General features: G+C 39.8%; 1 protein-coding gene across 4 annotated transcripts in view; it reads left to right on the forward strand.

The window, feature by feature from the left end:
• Window positions 1-27,127, forward strand: part of NEK10 (NIMA related kinase 10) — a 200,924-nt gene that overhangs the window by 166,821 nt on the left and 6,976 nt on the right. For 3 of the 4 annotated variants that reach the window (XM_014579152.4, XM_089776619.1, XM_089776621.1), the window contains 7 exons: window positions 2,561-2,598; window positions 2,698-2,838; window positions 12,299-12,399; window positions 17,185-17,295; window positions 20,989-21,097; window positions 23,626-23,678; window positions 23,771-23,826. In XM_014579152.4, coding sequence (XP_014434638.2) covers window positions 2,561-2,598; window positions 2,698-2,838; window positions 12,299-12,399; window positions 17,185-17,295; window positions 20,989-21,097; window positions 23,626-23,678; window positions 23,771-23,826 — 609 coding nt within the window. The remainder of the gene's footprint in view (window positions 1-2,560; window positions 2,599-2,697; window positions 2,839-12,298; window positions 12,400-17,184; window positions 17,296-20,988; window positions 21,098-23,625; window positions 23,679-23,770; window positions 23,827-27,127) is intronic. The other variant, XM_025190296.3, reaches the window with a different exon arrangement.

The raw sequence follows: 27,127 nt of genomic DNA on the forward strand, positions 1-27,127 counted from the left end.
TTTTGTATTTATTCCCTGCTGAAGCAAGTCAGTTGCTGTTTGTGGTTTTGTGGGTCTTTTTCGTTTTGTTTGGACCAGGTAATAGAAAAGCTCTGCAAAATAGTACATGTACCTTATCCAATATGTTCTTTCTTTTAACACTGTCTTTTCTCCAATCACAGCCTCATTTTCTTTACCTGTGACTATGGCCAGGATCACTTGCACAGAGATATATTCACATGTCTACAGTGAAATGTTCAAAATTATTTTAAAATATTCATTCCTGGTCTCATATCTGAAGTTGTTGGACTGTGCCAAATATTGTGGAGAAATAGATGGGAAGGTGGGGTATGTCTACACTACAAAGTCAATTCGAACTCAGAGCCGTTAGTTCGAATTAACTTTAACAGCGGCTACACATGCAAACCGCTAGTTCAAATTAAATTCAAAATAGTGGAGCGCTTAATTCGAACTAGGTAAACCTCATTCTACAAGGACTAACACCTAGTTCAAATTAAGTAGTTCGAATTAAGGGCTGTGTAGCCTCTTAATTCGAACTAGTTGGAGGCTAGCCCTTCCCAGGTTGCCCTGGTGGTCACTCTGGGCCAAACCAGGGAAACTTTTCTGCCCCGCTCCCGTCCCTGGAGTACTTAAAGGGGCACGGTCTGGCTACAGTGCCCGTGCCAGTTGCAAGCTTGCCAGCACCCAGCCAGCAGACCCTGCACCTGGCACGGGATGAGCTAGCCACCCACTGCCACCCAGCCCTCCGCCTCTTCCCAGGACCAGACTGACAGCTCCCAGGAGCCTGCCCGGGGCTGCAAGAAGCAGGCATCTGCCTGGTCTAGTGCGGGGATCGTGGACCTCATTGATGTTTGGGGGGAAGCCTCCAAAGTCCACGACCTCCGCACTAGGCACAGGAATGCTGCCGTCTAGGGCTGGATAACTGCCAGCCTGGCCCCCAAAGGCCACATGCAAACCAGGAGCAGGTTTGCATGAAAATCAAGTTGGACCAGTGAGACCCCTGACCCTGAGCCCTGAGCTTAGAACATAAGAACATAAGAACGGCCATACTGGGTCAGACCAAAGTCCATCTAGCCCAGTAGCCTGTCTGCCAACGGCGGCCAACACCAGGTACCACAGAGGGGATGGACCGAAGACAATGACCAAGCGATTTGTCTCATGCCATCCATCTCCACCCTTCCACAAACAGAGGCCAGGGACACCTTTCCTACCCCCCGGCTCATAGCACCTCCATGAATTTATCTAACGTCTCTTTAAACTCTTTTATAGTTCTAGCCTTCACAGTCTCCTGTGGCAAGGAGTTCCACAGGTTGAGTGTGTGCTGTGTGAATAACTTTCTCTTATTCGTTTTAAACCTGCTGTCCATTCATTTCATTTGGTGTCCTCCAGTCCTTCTATTATGGGAACTAATGAAGAACTTTTCTTTATTCACCCTCTCCACACCACTCATGATTTTATAGACCTCTGTCATATCCCCCTCAGTCTCCTCTTTTCTAAGCTGTAAAGTCCCAGTCTCTTTAGCCTTTCTTCATATGGGTCCTGTTCCAAACCCCTAATCATTGTAGTTGCCCTTTTCTGAACGCTTTCCAAGGCCAAAATATCTTTTTTGAGGTGAGGAGACCACATCTGTACAAAGTACTGAAGATGTGGGTGTATCATAGTTTGATACTTCCCCTCCTCCTTCTTCCCCTGGCTTCCCCCTTCCAGCTCCCTCCTCCCAGGTTTCCCTCTCCCCTCTTTCACCCTCTCTCTTCCCCTCTCCCACCTCCTTTTTCCAGTCTCCCCAGAGGTTAATTCCTCCCCCTCCCCATTTTGTTAAATAAAGAGAGTTTCTATTTTTGAACACGTGTCCTTTATTTTTTACATCAGGAAGGGGGGCTAGGAAGGGGTAAATGGAAGGAGGTGAGGGAGGAATGGGGCACGAGCCTCCGATGGGGAGGACTGGGGTGGCTCTGTGGGCTTCTTTCGGTGGAAGCTCTCCTGCAGGGCCTCCTGGATCCTGACAGCCCCCCGATTGACCCCGCCCCCGGATGGCAGCCTGCGGCAAGGGCAGCCGGGCTGATGGCCGAGTGCTGTGATGTGCCGAGTGCAGGCACTCAGGGCACTCCAAGACAGGACTGCTTTGCTGTCCCTCATCGTGGTAGACAAGCAAGCGGGGAACCCTGAGAACTGTCTGTCCGGGGTGGGGGTCAGGTCCCTATAACCACAGCCCTCGGCTAGCCTGAGGCAGCAGCTCCACACTCTAAGTCCTAACCTGATGCCCTGCCGGCACTTGTTCCGGCCAGCCTTAATTTCGGTTCAGGGTCCACTCAATGTGGACCAGCTATTTCGAATTAGCAAAATGCTAATTCAAATTAGTTTTTAGGTCTAGATGCACTAATTCGAATTAGCTTAGTTGGAATTAACTAATTCGAATTAAGCTAGTTTGAATTAGTGCTGTAGTGTAGACATACCCGTGGAGATTATGAGGGGAGCATGTGAAAGGAATAAAGGACTTTTTATTTTTCCTAGAATCTTTTATTTGAAACAAGACAATATCAAACTTGCTTCTGTTTTATAGGGATTATATTGGAGGCCTAGGATCAAGACCAAGACCAGGTAATTACATATTTGTCAACCAGACTTTCAGTGAAATTAATCTTACTATTTCCAACTTTTTAGTTACATATACAGTTTCTCCCTCTTTTATTTCTTCAGCTTTGCTGCCTCTTGATCTGCTTCTGAGAGTACCTACGCTCATGTTCAGGGCCAACGTTAAGAAAATAGAGGCATCGTTAGTAAAAGGGTGGCAGTCTTATAGCCTTCCAGCTGTGGTTCTTCGCAACCTAAAAGATCATGGTAGTACTTAACAGTAACATTTCAAGTCAAACATATGATAGAATAGCAAAAAGTTATGTGTGAGATAGAAACACAATATATGAGTGATTCTTAAGGAAACATTTTAAAAATAAGAATTCCAAGAAAATTCTTTAGGGCCCTATTTTAGCATGCCTTACCCAGCTTAAATTTCCATTTGATGCAATGGGAATTTCTCCTGAAATAATGCTGCATAGAATCTTTGTACATTACAGTATGCTTGCACAAATTTCATTGGTGAAGCAGTCTTGTAGTTTCAGATGCCTTTTATTCTCATTGATATAATTTAATTACTCTTTGCTTCCATACTGTTACTTCATAATGTACATTGTCACCTGAATTCAATTGTATTTGAAAGAAAATGATTTTGAGCAATTGCTCCTCAGGGAGACTTTTTTGTACATATAGTAATTGTTGTTTCACAGGTTTTTTTGGTTATTAAATCTGTTTTGGGCATTTTAATTACACAATGCACAACACAAAATATTGCCCAATTCTAGCAGTTGTTACTAATGTTTTCCTTAAAGTGCTGTTATTAGAGAAATATAAACTCTTTGAATGCAGTCTGGGGTATCCAGGCAGAATGACTCAAAATAATGGTGTGAAAGGCAACACAACTGCCTGAGGGTAAATTAAAGAGAATGCTGACCTCGCCCTTTTGTCAGTGCTTTATCTTATTTAAAAAATCCCTTTGTATGTCATTTCTTATTTATAATTGGAGTAAGATAAGTTTAGTTTAGTTGTGTAGTCACTAGAGTTGATTTTCATTCCCTGTCCAATTCAGTGTAGGCTCATCACCTTTAGTTCTTGGCCCCACAACTGACATGACTAGTCCCAGAAAGAAGCTTAGGTTCGAGTGTTGCATAACTTGTTAGAGGAAGTTGCTTGTTGTGGACCTAATTCCTTGTCCTTCATTGTCTATAGAAGATATTTTTCCTTATTATGATTGGTGTGGCTCTTAATTCCTATCCCTAAAATACTGGGTATCAGTCATTAGACTTATCCTGCTAGGGAAGGCTGTTAGGGGTAGCAAGTTTGAAAGAGACTAGTCATTTGTAACTGGGATGACTACTTAGCACCAATGTCTTACAATAAATCAGTGGTTCCCAAACTTTTTGGTATCATGTCCCCATTTTGAATTTTGAGAAACTCGCACGCCCTCCTGCCCAATAGCAGCAAAACTTGTTGAGCAAGAAAAAAAAAGGAACTGAAAAACAAAAATAGCAGCAAAACTTAGGGAGGGGGGCTGGGTTGCCTCACGCCCTCCCTGGAATTTCTTCATGCCCGCATGCCCCCCCAGTTTGGGAACCCATGCAATAAATCATTAATATCAGTTATTGCTGACTTCTTCAAAATCCTTCTGTAAGACAGGGAAGTATGCTTATCAGTGTTGATATCAGTCTTGTTAGACTCAGTCAAGAGGCTTCACTAATATTTGCTTAGTTTCCTTCCACTTCAGTGTTGATGGCCTACCCAAGAAAAGAATAACCATAACCCACTGCTGCTAAGAAGAGGGTATTGGCATAACATTGCCCTTTCCCCTTCCTCTCCCATTTAACTTAATCAGAAACTTCTAGACAAACTAGATGCATGGACAGTGCCCTAGAGCAATGGCTTCCATGGGGAGTTCATAAGGTGCGGGTCTCACTGCTGTTTGTGTGGCATTAGAGAATTATTTTTGGGCTTGTCCTTGACCCCAATAATCTGTTGCATAGACTTCTGTGAAAGGACATTCTGAAGGTATGTTAGTTTCTGCAGGAGCTTAAACTCATCTTCCATTTCCCCAATTGGTAGCTTCTCCATATTAGTCCATATCAAGCAGTACATCTTTTTCATATGGGACAAGTGCTAGATCTCCTCATTTTAGGCATAGACATGTGCCACTCAGCCTTTTTTTTTTTTTTTACTTGACTTGACTTTTTTTTTTTTTACTTAAGTTTTGTGGCCGTCCACCAGTTTCAGAAGGGCATCCATCAAAAAAAGTGTGCTTTACACTACCCTAGAGAAATCTCTTCTGTTGAGGGTGAAGATAATCAAAATAAGGAAGCAAAATACAGGACTATGTAGCACTTTAAAGACTAACAAGATGGTTTATTAGATGATGAGTTTTCGTGGGCCAGACCCACTTCCTCAGATCAAATAGTGGAAGAAAATAGTCACAACCATATATACCAAAGGATACAATTAAAAAAAAAACACATATGAAAAGGACAAATCAAATTTTAGATTTGTCCTTTTCATATGTGTTCTTTTTTTTTAATTGTATCCTTTGTTATATATGGTTGTGACTATTTTCTTCCACTATTTGATCTGAGGAAGTGGATCTGGCCCACGAAAGCTCATCATCTAATAAACCATCTTGTTAGTCTTTAAAGTGCTACATAGTCCTGTATTTTGCTTCAGCTACACCAGACTAACATGGCTACATTTCTATCACTAATCAAAATAAGGGTTATTTCAGGGTTCTCTAGCAGCTGAGATTGAAATAATTTTGTAATTACCTTTGAAAGACTTCCATAATTTCCAGCAAAAAATAGCAGACGACCTGGTGAACAAGTGTTAATAATACAGAAGAATTTCCACCAGTTGTCTGACATCTTGAAGTTTCAGATCAGGAGTCAGAGTGGCTGTTACTATAAATGGTGATCTTCTGAATCCAACAAAAGACCCCTTTCACAGTTCTTCTCAGTCACAGCTATTTCTGAATGTCCTGGCAAGTATGAACATTTTATATTCAGCCTGTATCAGGATTACTTTTTTAATGGAGAACAGACCTTTGAGGAGAGTAATATTCTTTGGCCACCCTTCAAATGAAGACTACAGTTACTAGGCTATAATGTCAAAATAGAACTTCCTCTTTTGGAAAAGGTGTCCCCCCATCTTGAAATAGCTCGCTAAGGTGTGGAAAGAACGAGAGGAAAACAGCTGTGGTCAAACTTGCTCTTCATGTGACTTATGATGCCTCTGATACACCATGCTCTGTTTCAGCTTCTGTCTTCCTGAGTAGAATGTCCTGGATAAAAGTATTTCTTAAAAGGTTTGGCTGAATGTCAAGAATTTGTCTTTTGAAGGCCACACCTACTATTGACCAGACAGAGAAGACGTTGGAAAATGTGAAAGACACTATTTATCATGTGCGAAAGGAGGTTACCATTCATATTCCAGCATCAAGGATCATCTTTTTATCCTCCTGATTGCTTACAGAAATGTGTCTGTAAATGGTGCTGTGTGTCATTTTCTCAGTATTTGTACAATGCCTAGCACAGTGTTTCCCAAATCAGGTTGGCCTCTATGTGCTACTAGAACTCAAATGAATAATAATAATAGTGATAATAATAATATAATTTAATTAAATACATTTCTCCCTCTACCTCTGATTAAGAGAATCATCAGGAAAATTGAACAGGACAAGATCCAGATGATGATGAGAATGATATAGCTCTGTCATGGGCTCATCAGTTTTATTGCTTAGATCTATCAGTTGCATATCCATTCCTGTTAGAAGTGGGTTTGGAGAAAATGTAGGTGGATTAAAACATGCATACAAATAATTATGACCTTGAGGATGCTAGAAGTTTTTAGAGCAAGGGTGGGCAATAAAATGGTGATGGTTTACCATAGTTAGCCACTGATGAGCTACCACTGCTATATTTACCTACGTTTCTGCAGTTACTGGTGATTGAAGCGGCCATTGGCCACTGATTGCCATTCATGGCCAATGGGAGTGGCAGGAAGTGGTGCAGACCAAGATACCTGCTTCCCGCAGCTCCAATTGGTTGGGGATGGTGATCCACAGCCAATGGAAGCTGCTATCACCCATATCTGTGGAGGCACCGATAAATATAGTAGTGGGGAAGCTGCCCAGGGCTAATGCTGACAAACCAAATCTGGCCCATGGGCCATTATTTGCCCACCCCTGCTTTAGGGCATAGGTCTAAAGTAGACTCTAAAGCATGTCTTAGAAATGCATCTATTGCAGAGATATATGCCTGCTTCCTGGATTTCAATATATGAATGTATTGCATTCAGTTGGTTTCCAGATCAGATGCCCAGTCTGGGTGAGCAGTTGTTTAATCTTCTTTAATAAGTTTTTCTTAAAATGTTGCTATTACATACTTTCAGGAAATTAGATAGTATCAGTATCCATACTGATAATCCGCTGATAGGCAAAACTCTCTATTAAAGAATGAGAAGTGATAATATATATGACTTATAAATGTGTAAAATTAGAAAGCTATAAGTTGCAACTGATTTATCGTGTAGGACTTATAGAACTTTAATCTGATATATATTAGAACCACTTTACACTGCCTTTGGCAGGCAGAACAGCACAGAAGGGCCTATGTGAAAATGAGAATTGTGCCAATTTTAATTAATTGTATCTTCTGACTTTCTGTGAATCAATTTTTGTTTGCAAAAGACATGAGATAACGTTGAATGCTTTAGCCCTTTAAAATGGTCTAAAGCTTGGTCAACAATATCTTTTAAACTAATCCTTAAAGTTTGAATTAATATTTTCCAGGGAGCACAAATCAATCATTATTATGCCATTGTGGTTCAAAAGGTAGATGCATGGTGGTCATTAATGAAGCATCATTAACTTTTCATTCTGTAGTCCATAAATCAGGGTTTGGTATATGCTGCCTAACAAATAGCTCAGCAATACTAGTTCCATAAAAAAAAAAAGCCTAGTAAATTGATTTCCTGTCAAATGGCCTGTGGCCAATCTATATCTGATATCTCATTGAGGAAAGAAGGGAACAAATCACATAGGATTTTAAGATTACTTGCTGGCTAGCAAAGGAACGTTTTTGCTCCAGTCAGCTGAATGAGTGGGCTGTGCGCATGAAAGCTCATGAAAGCATCCACATGTTTTGTTAGTATTTAAAGTGATAACAGACCATTTGTTGTTGATTTAATACGGTTCATGAAATGATTCAGAAATTCAAGATGGTAGCTTTGGGAGGAAATACGTTTATAAACTCCAATTTCATATGTGTAATCTCTTTATGCTGAAAGCCATACACTTTAGTATAATCTATACATGTCCTCTTATTGGATGGTTTTGAACACTTTATGAATGATGTTTCTTCTAATTTTTTCCACCCAAGTACTAATCAGCCAGGTGGCATTTGAATCGCTCCTGGGTGGCTACCCAAGCGCTTAGCTTACAGGAAACGCTGTTTACAAACAACTTCCATTCCTAAAGAGTTCGTAACTCTCAGATTTTACTGTATTTTGCCCAGGCAAAAATATAGCATCTAGGAATGTATAACTTCCTCTAACTGCATTTCATCAATGAATTGTTACTAAAGATCAAGTAGAGTAACAGATAGTGATGATCTAGTTCAAAAGGAAAACATGCAAATCTAGTTAATATGTTCATGCAATAAAATTGGGAAATTGAGCTTCTCTTCATTTGTTGTAAATATTTCAGCTCATGACCTAATCAGTTTTAGTCTCTGTTGTGCCACAGGACTGCTCATTACAGCAGGTGTGTGACTTTCATGTATGCACACCTATTGCCTCCTGTGTTTTGAGGAAAAAATGCCCCATAACATCGTCTTAAGTTATAACTGTGACTAAAGAAAAATTAAAATTCAAAGCACTAAATTAAAAAGAAAAAATTGTGGTATCTCTGTTTTTAGTTGGGTGAAAAATTGAAGACATGGGCAGGATTTTCTAGGGTGTATGTGCAGTGCTTTCTGAATACAAGGCCTTTTTAGTATGTCTCAGGTTAGGCACCCAAAATCACTATTCACTTCTGACAATGTAGTTCATCATCATCATTTAAGATGCTCTCTAAATTGGGATGACATTTTCTGCAATCTATTTTCTTACCAATTGCATAATGAATTATTTGTTATCAGCTGTCTTATGCAAAATTCTACTTCCGCGTCTATGACGTGATGATTATGCTGAAAAAATGTATCAAGCCTGAAATTTTGAAATACTTTACAAATCAGATAAAACAATAACTTCTAAATTTTATAAAGTCTGTACTCGGCATCATGAAAAAACTTATGTGAGGGGAGGAGGAAGGATGTTTTGAAACATACAGTGTTAGAATCATAGAATACTAGGACTGGAAGGGACCTTGAGAAGTCATCGAATTCAGTCCCCGGCTCTCATGGCAGGACCCAGTACTGTCTAGACCATCCCTGATAGACATTTATCTAACCTACTCTTAAATATCTCCAGGGATGGGGATTCCACAACCTCCCTGAGTAATTTATTCCAGTGTTTGACCACCCTGACAGGAACTTTTTCCTAATGTCAAACCTAAACCTCCTTTGCTGCAGTTTAAGCCCATTGCTTCTTGTTTTATCCTCAGAGGCCAGGAAAAACAATTTTTCTCCTTCCTCCTTGTGACACCCTTTGAGATATCTGAAAACCACTATTATGTCCCCTCTCAATCTTCTCTTTTCCAAACTAAACAAACCCAATTTTTTCAGTCTTTCTTCATAGGTCATTTTCTCTAGACCTTTAATCATTCTTGTTGCTCTTCTGTGGACTTTCTCCAATTTCTCCACATCTTTCTTGAAATGTGATGCTCAGAACTGGACATAATACTCCAACTGAGGCCTAATCAGCGCAGAGTAGAGTGGAAGAACGTCTTCTTGTGTCTTGCTCACAACATACCTGTTAATGCATCCTAGAATCATGTTTGCTTTTTTTGCAACAATGTCACACTAGATTCCTTTCTGCCATACTCCCTCCTAGACAATTGCTTCCCATTCTGTATGTGTGAAATTGATTGTTCCTTCCTAAGTGGAGCACTTTGCATTTGTCCTTATTAAACTTCATCCTGTTTACCTCAGACCATTTCTCCAGTTTGCCCAGATCATTTTGAATTATGACCCTATCATCCAAAGCAGTTGCAACCCCTCCCAGCTTGGTATCATCTGCAGACTTAATAAGCGTATTCTCTATGCCGAAATCTAAATAGTTGATGAAGATATTGAACAGAAACGGTCCCAAAACAGACTTACATGAGTACAGTATACACAAATAAGTGGGGATCAATTCATATTTTCATTTGGTGTTTTCTATAAACCATACACACCTTTTTATCAATGTTCAATTAATCTGGCATCTGGAAGTTTGAAATTTTTATACCTGGTATGCCTGTGTATTCATAGATGAAGATAGCTCTTCATGTATGAATCTCCACTCATGTATAGGGCTATGTCTAAACTACATTCCTCTTTCAAAAGAGGAATGTAAATTAGGCAAATTGAAAGTGCAAATGAAGCATGGATTTAAATATCCCACGCTTCATTTGCATATTTGCATCTGAGCTCTGTTTCGAAAAAGGGTTTTTCAAAAGTGAAAGCGCAGTCTGGACGCAGTTATTTCAGGAAAAAAAACCTTTTTTGAAAAAATCCGTACTCCTGAAAAAATGAGGAGTACGGGTTCTTTTGAAAAAGGGTTTTTTTCCCCCAAAAGATCTGTGTCTAAGCTGCGCTTTCACTTTTGAAAAACCCTTTTTGGAAACAGCGCTCAGACGCAAATATGCAAATGAAGCACGGGATATTTAAATCCGCTCTTCATTTGCACTTTCGATTTACCTAATTTACATTCCTCTTTTGAAAGAGGAATATAGTTTAGATGTGCCCTTTGTAGAATGATATATAATGAAACAGAGCAAATTCATGTCTCTAAATCTACCAAAATATTTATCAATAAAATTAAATGCCCCGTGGCAAGGGTACTCAAAATGCTGCATAGGTAAAACATATCAATAACAAACAATAATTAGCAGACACTAAAAACAAATAAAACCAAAACTACAAAATGCTGTCGTAAAGTAGGAGTCATACACAGAAGCTGATAAAGGTTTTTGCTGGAAACAGCTGGTGTGTCTTCAGTGGGTTTTTGTTTGTTTTGTTTTGTTTTTTAATGGGGGGCAGAGATAAGCTGGGTGGATGTTTAGGGAAATAAGTTCCATCTCTCTTGGGCCCCCACACAAAGGACTTAGTTACCTGATGATGGAAGTCATTATTATCAGAGTCAAGTGTAGTCCATGGCCTAATGGCACCAGCATTAAGACAACAACTGAAATTTCACACACAACATCAATCTTCACAAGAAATATGTTCGCTTGACATCACACACATACGTACAAATGTGGCTCATAGTTTAAAATACAAATAGATGTAAAATTCAACAATAATTAATTTTTACAGTGATTGTTCTTGAGATATCATTGGTGTGCTTTCTAGGCTTTAATTTTTGTAACACTGTTTAGCCCATTTCAAAATCTCCTTCTCCACAGAAATCCCAAGCAAGGGTGCCCTTTTAGCTGGCTTCAGGGGCTCAAGTCCCTCATACACAGCTGCTTCCTTGTGTGTGCGTTTATACGTGTGTATAAATTTTATATGCATAATTATAATATTTGTGTACATACAGACATAAATTGTGTATATTATCTATACAGAATATAGAGAGCAACTCTAATACCATATAATACATAATTCTACTTATGTGAAAGGACACTGAGATGCAATTGCCATTTGGCTTTATTGCAGCATTCCATTTTGATTAGCATCTATGGCCTTTTATACTATGCCTGATATATGCCAGTTATTCAGTAATACGCTTACTAATGATATTTATAAGTCCTGTAGCAAGTTCCTGCATATTGCGTCCCAAATTTATTTATTTGTTTGTTTGTTTGTTTGTTTGTTTAGTCAGCCAAAATGGTATTTGGCAGGAACAGGAAATTCTGACATAACTACCATTTTAATTGAGTTAGGCAGGGAACAGAAAAAATGAGGAAATCCATTGTCTCACATTCTCATTGAAGTGTTCTCAAAAGCTGCTACATATTGGAAAGAAAAGTTAACTATTAGAGGGAACATATGGTACAATAAGTGGAATAAAACTATTTTGTGAAAAGAATGCTTCCACGCTGTCTACATAAGACATATTATAATTCTTAACGTAAAAGAAATACTTGTTAATAGTAATACAATATTTGAAAGTAAAGGAGTATGTGTTAATGTGTATGCAGAGTAACTGAATTTGCCACAATTAAAATCAAACTATTGTTTTTATTATATTGCTAGGTAACCCTACACAAAAAAAATTGAAAAGCTTTTTTGAGTAGCAAAATATATTTATGCCTGTTCTTTCCCAAATAATTTCTTTTAGTTGGAATGAAACAGAGAAAGTGATTTTACCTTTGAATTTATGATGATTAAAGGTATCTAACTTGTAAAGTTTTTAAGTTAACCTTTTTACCCTTTTGTAATGTTAGAACTACTCTGAACCCGGAACTTTACTGGGAAAAACAGTCATAGATTAAAATGCAAAAGAATGTTTTATCTAAATTCTATGTACAAACAATAATGTAAAAAAAATTATCTATACCCACTGGTATGTCCTGGAAAAATAACAAAACGGGCTCTCCTCCTGATTGTAGTATTATCATCTACAGCATCTGCAGGAATTGCTGTGTCACAAAGGAAGGTGCGCCAGATCAGTGACCCAATTCAGCAGATTCTAATCCAGCTGCACAAAATAATCTACATCAGTCAGGTATGGATTTCTGCTGCGTCAGAACACTCCATCCTTTTTGTTTGCTTCTTGTTGTCAAAAAGATTGTACTACAATGCTGCTATTTTGGTTCCTATTAATTAAAAACAACAGAATTTCTCATTTCTACAGATGGCATGATTAAAAAAAAATTTATTTAAATAAAAATGACCCTTGAATAATATTATGTGGCGGATGGTAATAATTGAGTCATATTAAGTAATACCATTGGCTCACCTCATTAAAATTGATTTTATACAGAAACTTATTTTAATAATATTTTGTCATGCCAATAACATGAGCATTGTATTTCAAATGGCAATATAAAACATCGGAACAGAAATTTCATAAAATTCTTTTATTCTTATACTCATTTTTAAATGTTTTCTATTATTTCTAACATAGTACTTCAATTGCTGAATGCATTAGCTGGCTTAAATATTTTGAGCTTAAATATAGATTCTATTCTTGACTTAATGCTAATTGAAGAAATTCAGTGTTTGATATTTAAAGAGAGTAGAAGCTCTGATTTCAAGCAGGTACTAAAACAAATCCGTAGATAGTATAAATCTCTTAGATTGTACTCTAATACTGCTAGTATAACAAATGATTTCACTTTCCAACAGCATGGCTACAATTCAGTAGTAAAGGTCAAAATTACTCATTTTAAATACATGCCACCTTACCCTCCAAAATTCACAGTTTATATTTGGCAAGAGGTGCTTATCACCACTGGAGCTTTCAGACTGCTGAGCAAAATTGGCTCAATTTTCTTTTAAAATAGAACAGCCAAACTAAATTTATGTGTATCTGACACAATAGGACTCTAACCTATTTTACATCCTTGAAATGATTATACCTGTCAAAGGTGAAAAATGCTGGAAGTGAATCTCCTGGGCCAAAGAAAAGAAACTTCTCTTTAATTTTTTAAAAATGAACTGATTGAATTTAATGCCAGCCTAAGAGTGTGTCAGGTCCTCTATCTGTTAAAGAAGAGATAAGGAGCAGTGCTACTCAGCTTTTTGTGACAAGGCTGTGTTGGCGCTTTTACCAACACAATACTTCCATCCCCAATGAGAGAGTTTCACTTTGTTGGCAACAGAGCACAAATACAAACTTTGTCATTCATGGGGTAGAGAGTGGGGAATAAGCATCCTTGAAAAACAGAAGTTTTCATGGTTACGTGCAAGTATAGACACAGCCATTTCCTCAAGCTTTATCTATACTACAGACCTTATAGCAGCCTGCTATGCTGTGTGAGATTTCCCATATAGCCCCTCTGGGCTAGTGGGAGAGAGTGTACTGTCCCATCTAATGGCACTGAGACCTTGTAGAAAAAGAAGCACACCCTGAGCTTCAGAGACATCCCAACTGAAATCCTTAACGAGCTCCCACTTGTAATGCTGGCAGACCCTAGTCTCTATGGGCAGAATCAAACCTGGGACAGTTGGAGCTTAGTGCATGAACCTCTACTGCCTTAGCTACCAGCTCACTTTTAGCTCATGCAGTAGAGGTTCATGCATTAAGCTCCAGAGGTTCCAGGTTTGATTCTACCCACAGAGACCAGGGTCTTCCAGCATTACAAATGGGAGCTCATCGAGGATTTTAGTTAGGATGTCTCTGAAGCTCAGTCTGTGCTTCCTTAGCTGGGGGGAAATTTGTAATCCACACAGCTTCTCGGTGTGGTGTACTATCCCATCTAGTGGCGCTGAGACCACTTACAGAGCAAATGATGAGTTTGCTCTACAGCCTTAGCTACCAACAGCTGTTTTCTTTTTCTTAGAATCATAGAGCTGGAAGAGACCTCAGAAGGTCATCAAGTCCAGCTCCCTGCTATAGGCAGGACCAATCCCAACTAAATCAACCCAGCAAGGCGTGGGATGGAAGGCTCATGTGGTAGAGGCTCTGTGCACTAAGCTCCACAGGTCCCAGGTTTGATTCCACCCACAGATGACTGAGCTCTGCCAGTGTTACAAGAACACTTCAGGTGGTATAATGGGACCACCCTTAATCAGCGGTCTCTCACCAACATAGTTCTGTGCACACTAGTGCTTTTGTTAGTGAAACTTCTGTTGGTCTGGGGGGAGGGATGATTAATACCCTGGCCAACGAAAATGCTGGTGTAGACAAAGCCTCAGTCTTTCCCAGGTTTTATTTGTTCTATCTCCCCTTGACACACCCACCACTGTGGTGACAATATCCTGGGAGAGACTCCCACCCACACAGTGCTACTTTTTGACCAGTCAGGTCTTGTTTTAGATGTGCTCCTCTAAGTGTTTATTATAGCTATTTGAAGTGAAGGGTACATTGACACTAAAATGAATCAGTCTCAAAATGCTTTGTAACCCAAGCAGTGCCCACTATCTCTCAGCAATAACAATGCTTTCAATTCAGGCTAGATTTAAATGGTGGCCAGTAGAAGAAAAGCTCCATGCCTTGTAGCCGATTCCCTTGAGATGTTCATTCTTCTCATTATTTGTTTATTTTTTTTAGAAATCTGAGGAAGAACAGTCTTTCAATATGTAGTTGGCTTTTAAAATACTCAATTGCAGATCTCAGCTGACAACTAAAAGCTGAAGTTTACAAGGGAGTTCTTATTGCTGGTTCTTGGCTGTCAGAAGTCTTTCCAATCCAGTTTCCATGGAAACAGGTTTTGGTCTGATCTCTGAAAAATAATGTAAGAGCAAGATAAAAAAAACATTATGTAAAACCTTGGCCTTATTTTCCCTCATCTAACAGCTGATTTCATGGAAACAGAATCTGGAAACAGACAGCAGCAGCTGAGACAACAATGGTTATTTTCAGTTGCAGCTGACTGTTCCCTAAACCCCTGTATCTCACAATGCCCCCAATATGTGCAGGTATTTAGTATTCATTCATATAGTATCACATGCTTCTGCTTACTTACAGGATTAGGAGGATTCATCAGCTGATTGGCTGAAAGTTCTTAAGGGTTTGTAACTCAACATCTGAAAGACATTGTGAAAAGAAAGCAGCATGTGTCTGGATGTAACTAATTCTGATGAAGCCCTTTCTATTCAGAATCAGATCCTGATCTCAATTTTGCCTGTGTAAATCTGAAGCAACTCCCAAAAAATTATTCCCAGAAAAAATACAAGTAGACCTAATAGCTAGATTTGTGGGGCTGGGCTCATTAATGGTCAAAACTTTCATGTTTCAAAAAGTGTCCATTTAGTTATAAATAGCACTTGTTCATATAAATTTATCAAGTGTAACATGGGAAAATCACATCCATGACACAGTCCTGGTCTAGACACTTTGAACACAAGCATCCTTATCTTCCACTGAGTTATATCATGTGTAGCTAGTTGCATCTGTGCACAGTGATTGTGTCAAGTGCTAACAAAGCAGAATGGTAATTTTATACATTCTGTGTGCAGGGGGTCTATGATTATGTACAGTAGCAAATCAAGATGAAAGTGTAATAAGTGTTAAAGGACGCTATATCCTCCATATTGGAATGATGACAGGTATAGCTAAAAAAAGCTACCCTGACAGTATAGCTCAGCTAACGACTGGGACTTTACACTTATTTCCAGAGTAGAAAGGGGATTTAAAAATTCAAATAGAAAAAGTTTTCATCTTTCATAAAGAAGACAGTTGAGAGCATCCTCCTATAAGAGACCTGTTTACACCTACTGGAATATGCCACACATTTTTCTTTGCATTTTGATGCACAAGAACATAAATGGAAAATGTTCCTGCATTGCTACAAAATCAAAACTTTTCTGGATGCTTTGCAGACAAATAAAACATGAAGTTCCTGCCCTAGAAATCTTACAGTAGAAGCTGCCACTCTTGGTCATATTGAATAGTACGTTGGGGCCTTAAGCTATGCCCATTGAAATGAAAGGGAAGTTTCCCATTCACTTTAGTTTATATTTCATCAAGCCCTTATCCCAGGGTTGGGCAATAATTTTTGCCAGGGGGGCACCCCAGAAGGGGCGGGGCCTAAACAGGAAGGGGTGGGGCCTAAGCAGGAAGGGACAGGGCTACCCACCCCCAGACCATAAGTGGTCTGAGGGTGCAGACCATAAGTGGTCTGGGGGTGGAGGAGCCCTTTTGCCCTCCCTTCTCACTAGGCACCCATGTCCTGGAAGAGGCTTGGCATGCTCTCCCACCCCCAGGCCCTGATCATCTTGGGGGCAGGGGAGCGCGCAAAACCTCCTCCACTCTCCCCTCCTCCCCCACCCTGTGAGCAGTGCGTGGTGCCTCAAAGCACCACGTGCTCCTGGCAGGGCAGGAGGAGGCTTCACACACTCCCCTGCTCCCAGGCCCTGATTGGATCCACTTGGCAGACCAGATCCGGCCCATGGAGGCCCTTTCGCCCACCCCTGACTTATCCAGTGATTTCTATCCAGATAACTCAAGATAACCAACACACAATCCTGCCCAAACTGCCTCCTCAGAATCTGTTCTTCTTAAAGTTCCTCCCTTAACACTGCCTAGTCCTAGATTACTTTGACCAGTGAGGCCAATCCTTACCCCCCACTCCAGGATCAATATAACAAGCTACCTATCACAGTGAGCTGGGCCCAGTTACCATGTCTTCAGATTCCAACACCTAATAGGGTGGGTATACAAAGAACTCTATTACAATATGCTATTGTTTCAGATTCTGATCAGCTCTTCATTGCTTGGCTATTTAATTTCAGTGTTTACATAGAGAGTGTAACTACCATTTTAAACATTGCCACTGTAGGAAATGTGGCCTGTAGAGGAATCAGAATTGAGCTGTGATAATAGCTATATCTCTGTCCCATATAGCTTCCTCCAGCTTTGCACTGCAACTTGAAAAGAAGAGTTATTGAGAGATTCAAGAAATCTCTCTTCAGCCAACAGAGCAATCCTTGTAACTTGAAACTAGAAGTTAAAAAGGTACAGTATTATGAGATGAAGATCACGATGGATGGTAATCTCTTTTCTATTTCAATGATCTTATATGCATTAATCGAGGGTAGGGGAAGAAGAACAATATAAAGGTTAATTAAGAAAGCTCTGAATTGCATATGCTCTTCATATTATCTAATTTAGCAATGAAAAATAAGTATATTAGATGTAGTAAAAATACAACAAAATTAGTATTTTTTCAAATAATTATAAATCTTTATCATTATCCCCATACTTTGGTTCCAGTAGCTTTTTAATTAGTATTTCAAAATCTTTGATTAATTTGAAGTTGTTTCCAATGTTTATGGAAAATGTTTAAGCAAGTGCTTTTAGTTGGTAAGTCTAAAGGTCTATTCGTAAACCAGTGAAGCAGAATGGGTTGGGTTTTGCTTTGATCGGTGGTGCACACATCGAAAATGGAAAGATCCAGCCAGCTGCTAATAAACAAAACAAAATCCATCTCATCAGAGATCAGAGAACTTGTTTTTCTTTTCATGGATCAGATCAGAATAGTAGTAGGGAGGGATTCAAAATAAAACAGCAGGAGATCAAAACGGTCACATAGAAGTTTTCAGAAATAAATTTTCTAACATAATGTGATTCTCATCTTTCTTTTATAAATATGAAATAGATTTTTTTCAGTTTCCAGCATAATGCTTAAAAGAAAATTAATGCTTATCTATTTTTAAATGCAAATGCTTCCCCTGCTCAATGGTCTTAAAGTGAGCCTCTGTTAATATAAATGTGCATACTATTTTATTAATTATTTACCAAGAACTGTTTCAATGCAATACAGAACTAACAGGGTTGCATTTACTTTATCATTTAACCCTCCTTTTTCTTGTCCTAGAAACAAATTGCAACTGTTTGTTTTTATACTGAAAAAAGGGCTAAATTTTCGTTTTAAAGGCTAATAGTTCTGGATTATGTAAATGCCTGTTACATTATTATTAGCCTGCCAACATTTGGGCTGTGTCTACATTGGCACCCCTTTCGGAAAAGGGATGCTAATGTAGCACTTTGGAATAGGCAAATCCGCGGGGGATTTAAATATCCCCCGCGGTATTTGCATTAACATGGCTGCCGCTTTTTTCCAGCTTGGAGATAAGCCGGAGAAAAGCGCCAGTCTAAACGTGATTCTCCGGAAAATAAAGCCTTTTCCGGAGGATCTCTTATTCCTACTTTCAAGGAATATCCCCCGCGGATTTGCCTATTCCAAAGTGCTACATTAGCATCCCTTTTCCGGAAGGGATGCCAGTGTAGACACAGTTGTTGTTTTGAAACAACATCTTGCTACTCAAATCTTGAGCTCTTAGGAAACATTACACAGCACTGGACAGTTTTAAGCCAAATTTTCCTTCCTGATTGTTGAACAGTCTGTTAGCAATAATTCAGTGTCATTGCTTCAAAATTACTGAAGACTTGCAAACATTAATGGATTTTTTTGGTCAGTTATGGATTCAACTTTTTTGGTTCTGGGCTATGTACACAGAAGCTTTGTGGTAAAAGAAGCATTGTGTTACATTGTGGGGAGGAGACAGTATTTAAAAGGCTGAATTCAATTCTGAATATCGTTCTCCCAGAAAAAGGTAAGCAAGTTGGGAGCAGTTAATAGAACAATGAAAAATATTCAGGCAGCTGGAAAATTTATGGATGAGAAAGAAGTAAAAGTTTTTGAAATCAATGGGATTTGGGCAGCAAAGTTCAGAATCTCATCCTAGAACCACCTGCAGGAAGGATATTTCATACTAAAACTAGGAGTTTATGAAATGAAATTAGGCAGACAAAAGTTCAGGAGGACCCCTGGAAGACCCTTCCAGACAGTAAGGTCTGTCATATTGTGCAATCATTTTTAGTGGGAAATGGCAGAAGGCCTATTGCCTGAAACACCTAAAATTAGACTGAGCAGATTCCTGTGTTGCCAGAGATTGGGGGAGGGAGGGCAGTAAATGACCTTCCATAATAGGTTTTGTCTATGTCTAACCAGTGTGATTCTGTGGTATTAAAAGCTAGGGAATGAGAAGAGTACTTACTGATTATGCCGGTGATACTGTAGAGTATAGAAACAGACATTTCTTTCTGATTTATATACAACAGGGGTTCTCAAATTTTAATTCACGGCACCTCCCCCCCCCCCCCCCCAACAACAAAAATTACTACATGACTGCAAGAGGGCGGACTGAAGCCTGACCCCGGCTGCTTTGGACAGTGGACCAAAGTCAAAGCCCAAGCCCAGCTCTCCTGGGCAGGGAAGAACAGGTGGCAGAACTGTAGTCTAAGCCCTGCCTCCCATGACTGAAGCCCAAGGGCTTCGGCTGCAGGCCCCAGCAAGTCTAATGCCAGCCCTGGGGTCCCCATTAACATGTGATCCCAACCCACAGTTTGAGATCTGCTGATACACAAAAATGGCATTGCAATGTCAAAAACATAGTGAATCCTACCTGGCTACATAGACATATATGTTCCCTCTAAGGTGCATGACTGATTAGCCCCCAGCAGGCTATCAAGTGCCGTCCACTTCAGGTGTCTCTCCCGGCACTGCCACAACTTCTGCCCTCTGCTTTGAAGGCCCTGGTCAGCTGCTCCCAGGAGCCTTCTGCTTGCTGTGCAGAGGGGTCAGAGAAGTGTTTGTCAGGGTGTTCCCCTCCCTTTACCTGTAACGCATCTCTACAGAAGGGGGAGGGGACACAACATGGGTCAGGAGTGGGACAGAGCTTACTGGCCCAAGGTAGCTGTGTCTAAGCAACCAGCCTTCAGACTACTGACTGCCGACTTACTTTAAAGGCACTGTACTTACAGTGGCAAGGTGTGTCACTGTACTTACAGTGGCAAGGACTGTCCATCTCTCTCTCACACACACTTTCACAATCACCTCCCAATACAATTTGTATTGCTCTTGTTACTACTTAATGCTTCTTTCAAAGTGTGTTGTTTTAGGGATTTTTCCTGGTCTGTGCATCTCAATTTTTATTTCTCACACTTATATACAAAAAATGTATAATTATTTGAAGAGTGAATTCTAAAATGCCTAACCTCTCCTGGGTGGAATAACTAGCCCTGTGATAACTTTTAAAAATATGTATCTAGGCTTTTTATTTCTACTGGTGGTGCACATCCACACATTACCTTGATATGTTGTACATAACAAAATTAATTGCATACATAGATGCAAAAAATTAGAGGGAACACTGGTCGACACCAAAAAATAGTTTGCTTCTCAGTTTTCATACGTTCAGAGCAGTCAATTGAAAATCACAAGTGATAAAATCCCACTGATAGAAAATCAGGTAACATAAATACTAATATAGGGACCTAATTTTACATACCAAGCTTTGAAAAGCTCAGATTGACTGTTTCTACCTAACTTTTGAGAAAACACATTTTTTCTTTTCTATGTTCATACGCATTTGTATGTTACTATTTTTTTCACATGTACCATAGAGCTGTGAGGTTTATACTGGGTACAGTTTGACTACAGTCAGTGTTTGATTAAACACTCCCGAAAGGAAGAAGGTATATATAGCATTCATTTTTGCTTTGACTAGTTCTTTATCCTTTTCAAATGTATTGAAAGCTCTTTTTTCCTCTAACTCTAGATTTTAGGAGAGTGGAAAAACTACTTCTGTGCTGGAAGTTATTTGTTTAAAAAATGTAGTTTTAATATTTTTTTCTTTTTTCCAGCTGCTCCAGGGTTCGCATGAACTGATTGAGCCCAACATTTTTACAGCAGATTGCCATTTATTACTTCACTCCACAGGGGGAAATGTATTGGCCCCAGATGATAGAATAGGTAAGGAAAGCAAACAAAAACCCATCATCTGAAATACTTAAAGACTGGAAGTTTTCAGTAAAGAGAAATTAACTTTTCATTGTCAGTTACTGTCTTTATTGACAATTAATTCGTGTTTGCTCAACTTATTTGAAAGATGGTTTAAAACGGGTTCCCAAACTGGGGGCCATGACCTTTCGGGGGGGGTCACAAGTTTTTTACATGGGGGGGGTCATGAGTGGTCAGCCTGCACCCCGATCCCTGTTTTGCCTCCAGCATTTACAATAGTGTTAGATATAGATAGATAGCTATATATATATATATATATATATATATATATATATATATATATATATATATATATATATATATATATATAAACATGTCTTTAATTTATAAGGAGAGGTTGCACTTAGAGGCTTGATGTTTGAAAACCACCATTTAAAAAAGTTGATGCAGATACCATGGCAGTATAGTTAGTCACCGTGGACCATACCTACTCATTTAAAGGAATATGATCTTGAATTTGAGGGGTGGAATTTTTCAAAGGAACAAATTGCTGTTAGGTGCCTAACTGCCATTGAAAGTCAGTGGGGATTTGGTGTTTCTTTTTTGTGTTTTCCACTGGGGCCTAAAGCAAAGCCATATATAAACATGGTGCAAGAAAGAGCTCTTTTTATAACATGTTTTAAAATGGTCGCACTAACATGATTTAATTGCCTGTCAGAATGGGGCCTCAAAGAGTTGAAGAGGAAAAGTAAAACATAATTAATCTGCTACAGCAATCTCCATAAAAGGGCTTGTAATCAGGTATACTTTTCATCCATGGTTATCATGAAATATGGTTTGTACCTAAGTTGAACTCTCTTGTGAACAATATGCTCCATCCTCAGCAACAGCCAGTAAACACTAGATACAACTACATTGGGGACCCACAAAGGATCCACTTGTGATTTCCCAATTTTTATACCTTTCTTTTTGCATTTATGCAGTGTCCTTCCAGATTAAAAAGGAAAAAATAGTTTTTAAGCAGACATGACTGCTTTTACAGTATGATCACATCACATACATGGCTGGGAGGGACTGCAAGCACTTTTGGAGGATTTTATTAGAATACAAAATAACCTTGACAAATTGGAGAATTGGTCTGAAATCAGCAAGATTAAATGAACTAATGACAAGTTCGAGTACTACTCTTAGGAAGGAAAAATCAAGTGCACAAATACAAAACAGATAACTGCCTAAGCAGTGATACTGTTGAAAAGGACCTGGGATTATAATGTGATGCAGTTGCAAAGAAAGGCTAATATTCTGGGCTTCATTAACAAGAGTGGATGATTAACACCAGGTTAACAAGATTAATAAAATATAGGAGGCAACTGTCCTGCTGTTCTCAGCATTAGTGAGGCCTCAGAGTACTCAGTCTGGTTTAGGAAAGCTGTGGGTGGACTGGAGAGAGTTCAGAACAACACAAATAATAAAAGGCTTAGGGTATGTCTACACTACCCTCCTAATTCGAAGTAGGAGGGTAATGTAGGCATACCGCACTTGCAAATGAAGCCCGGGATTTGAATTTCCCGGGCTTCATTTGCATGAAGCCCGCCGGCGCCATTTTTAAATGCCGGCAGTTCGAACCCCGTGCCGCGCGGCTACACGCGGCACGGAGTAGCTAGTTCGGATTAGGCTTCTTAATCCGAACTAGCTGTACTCCTCATTCCACGAGGAGTACAGCTAGTTCGGATTAGGAAGCCTAATCCGAACTAGCTACTCCGTGCCGCGTGTAGCCGCGCGGCACGGGGTTCGAACTGCCGGCATTTAAAAATGGCGCCGGCCGGCTTCATGCAAATGAAGCCCGGGAAATTCAAATCCCGGGCTTCATTTGCAAGTGCGGTATGCCTACATTGCCCTCCTACTTCGAATTAGGAGGGTAGTGTAGACATACCCTTAGAAAACTGATCTATGAGGAAATGTGCATATTTAGTCTTGAGACAAAAAATTGAAAGGGGAGACCTGATAACAGGTATGTTAAGGGCTATTGTAAGAGGATGGAGATAATTTGTTCTCCATGTCCACTGAAGACAGGACAACAAGTAATGGGCTTAATCTACAGCAAGGGAGATGTAGGTTAGATATTAGGAAAGACTATTTTACTCAAAGGATAATTAAGCTTAGAAATAGACTTCCAAGGGAGGTTGTGGAGTCCCCATCATTGGAGGTTATAAAGAATAGGTTGGATAAACAGCTGTGAGGATAGATATAGGTTTACTTGGTACTGCCTCACAGCAGGGGGGCGGCTTTCCAGCCCTACATTTCTATGATTCTATTATCATGATTGCGTACCAGTGTCCAGGAGATTTCCTCCTCTTGCCTGTTTACATAATTGCTGTGGTCATTGCAGCAAATAGATGAAGAGTAAGATTAGTCATTTCACTTGTTAACAGACTGTTCTGTTATCATTCTAGCTATTCTGTGATTGCTAAGAAATTCTGGTGAGGCACATGTAGGCCAAACATTCAATGATTCAATATTGCCTGATATTTGTTGTATAGGATTTCCTGGCAGTTTTGACATGGAGGAGGGAATGACATATGAACAGATGCAGGTCAGCATTTCACATTCTTCATAAACAATTTTGTTTTCTTATTTTACCCACGATATACATTTTTACTAACTAGAATTTACTTTAATCTGTAGTCTGTGATTGAAGAGGTTCTGGAGGAAAGTGGTTATTACAATTTCACTTCGAACAGGTGAGTCTCAAAGTTCAGTTTCAAAAGGAAAGGTTTAATGATGGTGTGGTAAGCCTACACAAATTATACACTTCCTTCTGTTTCCTAATTGTAGCTTTCTCTTTCATTTTTTAAAGTAACGCATAATTTTGTGGCATGTAGGCATGGACTGGATAGAATTGATTTAGGACATTTTAGCCAGTCTTGTAGATCAGCCACAGCTGCTGCATTCTTTGCTCACAGAGAAGAATGGTGTATGTTTGGTAGCAATTTCCTCTCATTATTCTCTGTAAAAACTCAGTTGAAACAAAAGGCACCTCTACCCAGTCATTTTAATGGGAGATTATTTTGTTATAAAAACCTACAGCTACAAGACTGAAACTAACATAGTCAGTACAATGTTTGGATGCAATAAAGGAAAAAATGTAGGTGCTAACACAAAGGAGCAGCAGGAAGTGAAATAAAGATGTGTTTGAAACTGCAGGCAGCACTCTCTCTCACATGCATACACACATATGTGTGCACTCACGTTACATAAAGAAGGTTCTTGGAGGAGATACCACATGGAAAATAGAATAACGTAAGCCTGGTATTTCTAGTATTGTTTAACAATCTAGTGCTAAAGCACCTTCAGCAGGCTTTTAATAATTCACATTTTCCCTATTGCTGAAGTGGCTCATCTTTGGTTCTTTCCTAAGTCTTCCCCAGCAGCCTGCTTCAGTTGCAATGACCAACATTTTTAAATGTGGGAGCCTAAAATTAAGCTCCTAAAGACATACTTAGATTCCTTACATAAATGTTTCCTGATTTTCAGAGATGAGACACACCTGCAATTTCCTGATGCTTCAATGGTATTTACATAGACCTAACAAGGCTATTCTATAAATGTATGAGAGTTTTATAGGCATTTACCTCATGCATACTGACTGGCACAAAACATCATGCAAAGACTAAATATAACTAGGCAGGTGTTTGGTGCATGTGGGCAGGAGTCTTTTACACACATTAGTTTAAAAAAGAAGCTGTTTCTTAGTGAAACTATACATAGATGTTAGCATTGCTGCACGGTATGTGTGTATGTCAGCATATAGCATAGGAATTGGGCATTAATGCACATCATACCATTAGCTCCACAATTGTTCATATTCTCAATCTTCTAATTCCAATGTCTATTTCTCATCTTTCATCCAGTGAGTGTTGTGAATTCCTAATATGTAGTTGCTCTTTGGTGTTTGTATTTTACAGTGTTTTTCTACATATTTGGAAATCCCTCATTATTGGAGAGATTCTGACTCTTCTTGCACAGCCATGCAAGGGAACAATGGGGTGTAAACCACTGTCTGACTTCCCTATGCTGTCTGCTCATACTATGGGTAGGAGTGCCAAAGGCAGAGTAACCCCAGCTGGTCATTGTACACACACCGTCCTGATGCATGTGGTCAGAAAGTGGGCAGGGAATGCATGGCTCTGCTTTCTCCCCAAATGTCCCAGGGTATGTTTAACTATTTCTTACTGTCAGAGAATGTGTATTTAAATAGTGCACATCAGTGCTGGGCAACCTGCGGCCCGCAGGCCACATGCGGCCCACTGGAGCTCCACCTATGGCCCATGGACCCTCTGTTCACCCCCATCCTCCATGCACCTCTTGTGCACTGGGGCACCGGAGTCCTGCACTTTCTGCTCCTCCCCCTCCCTCCCAGCACTCTGGAGCATGCAAATTCACTAATTCATGCTCCATTCCTGCTCCTCACCCTCTCTCCCAGAGCTGGAACACTGTGAATCATCTGTTTGCTGCTCAGACTCTGGGAGGGAGGGGGACAGAGCATGAATCAGTGAATTTTCATGCTCCGAAAGGGCTGAGAGGGAGGGGAAGAAGTAGGAAGTGTGGGGTTCCAGTGCCTCAGCACACAAGAGGCGTGTGGGGGAGGCAGGCAGACGAGAGTTCATGGGGTCATAGGTAGAATCCAAGTGGGTTGCTGGGGCCCACTTTTTGAGGTGAAGGAGGGCACTCACTATTCATGGTTGCCCATTGCTGGTCTACATGGTAAGATTTTGATATGTCACCACCTACAATACATTCTCTTGCTGCTATATCATGAGTTACTCTTCAATGTACACCTACTATCTGCTGTCTTGCATAGTTACGCTTGGCTCCCTTGCCACTACAACATCATTCCTTTCCCAGTTCCCTTCACTACTACTAAGTAGCCCCCTTATTTCTCACTGTCTTTCAGAAAATGTTTACTTTCAAAGTCTGCCATCTGCATTGCCTGACAAATGACCATGTTTTCTAAAATATGCTCTGCTCAATTCTATTTTGAGCCTTCCAATTTTGCACTTTTTTTCCTCCACACTCACTGTCTTGGTAGGCAAACAGTTCAGTTTTGATAGCTGTCCAGTACGGGATGATTCATGTAGCCAGCCGATATACATCAGTAGATTTTTATCTCTCAATCTCCAAATAGTTCAAGCTGGCTGAAAGGACAAATCACCCTCCACGAAGTGCAATCCATGCTGCTTGTCAGTGTCCACCATGATTTGGCATTATTGCACTCACCATAAATGAGACTGCAGACCTCACAGCAGCATCCTATCAGCCCTGTGTTGCCCAAGGAGACCTCAACCTCCTTCTAAATACACAGTGGACTGTCTCAGGAATAACTACCGCCTTTCCTAAAGAAATCCTGCATATCATGTCATTCCTGCAATCCTCAATTTTCTCCTTTTCTCAGGAAATCATTCATAAATAATGAAACTTTGTAAGAAGTTATTAATCATAGAATAATAGCAGGAGTCTGTGTGCATTTGTCTTCTAGCAATCTGTTGAGCCTCCCTTCTACTTTTAACTCTCTTGGCTGTTTAAACTGCTTTCTTCAAGCTCTAGCTCTGGAATGTTGCAGGCCCTTTAGGGCTTATGGCATGGAATCAATTAAAGCTGTTGCTTCAGGATGGAAATTGATTGGTCAGAGACAATGTGTTTTTATCCATGGGACTTTGGAGCAAGAGTGCGTCAGATGGTGCACTCAGCTTACTTCATCCTCCCAGCAGTGCAGCACAAGTGCCTGTCATGTTGCCAGCTCTAATTACAGGTCTGGCAATATTTGGTGTTTTCTTATAAAGCCGTAGCTCCAGGAGATGAGTGACTGGGTGAGAACCACAGCTTTTCTCTTTTATTTAAAATAAGTTTCCAGCTTTCATTATTTAGGAAGAAATGAAACATGAACTCTAGAGGTTAAAAAAGAAAAGGCAAATCAAAAGGCTACCAAATTTAATCTAATAATTTGTAAAACAATCTCTTGAGTTCTGGGGACCCGAGTCATAA

The sequence above is a fragment of the Pelodiscus sinensis genome, chromosome 2 (assembly GCF_052426305.1).
Source record: "Pelodiscus sinensis isolate ZL-2025 chromosome 2, ASM5242630v1, whole genome shotgun sequence".
Classification (NCBI taxonomy): Eukaryota; Metazoa; Chordata; order Testudines; family Trionychidae; genus Pelodiscus; species Pelodiscus sinensis.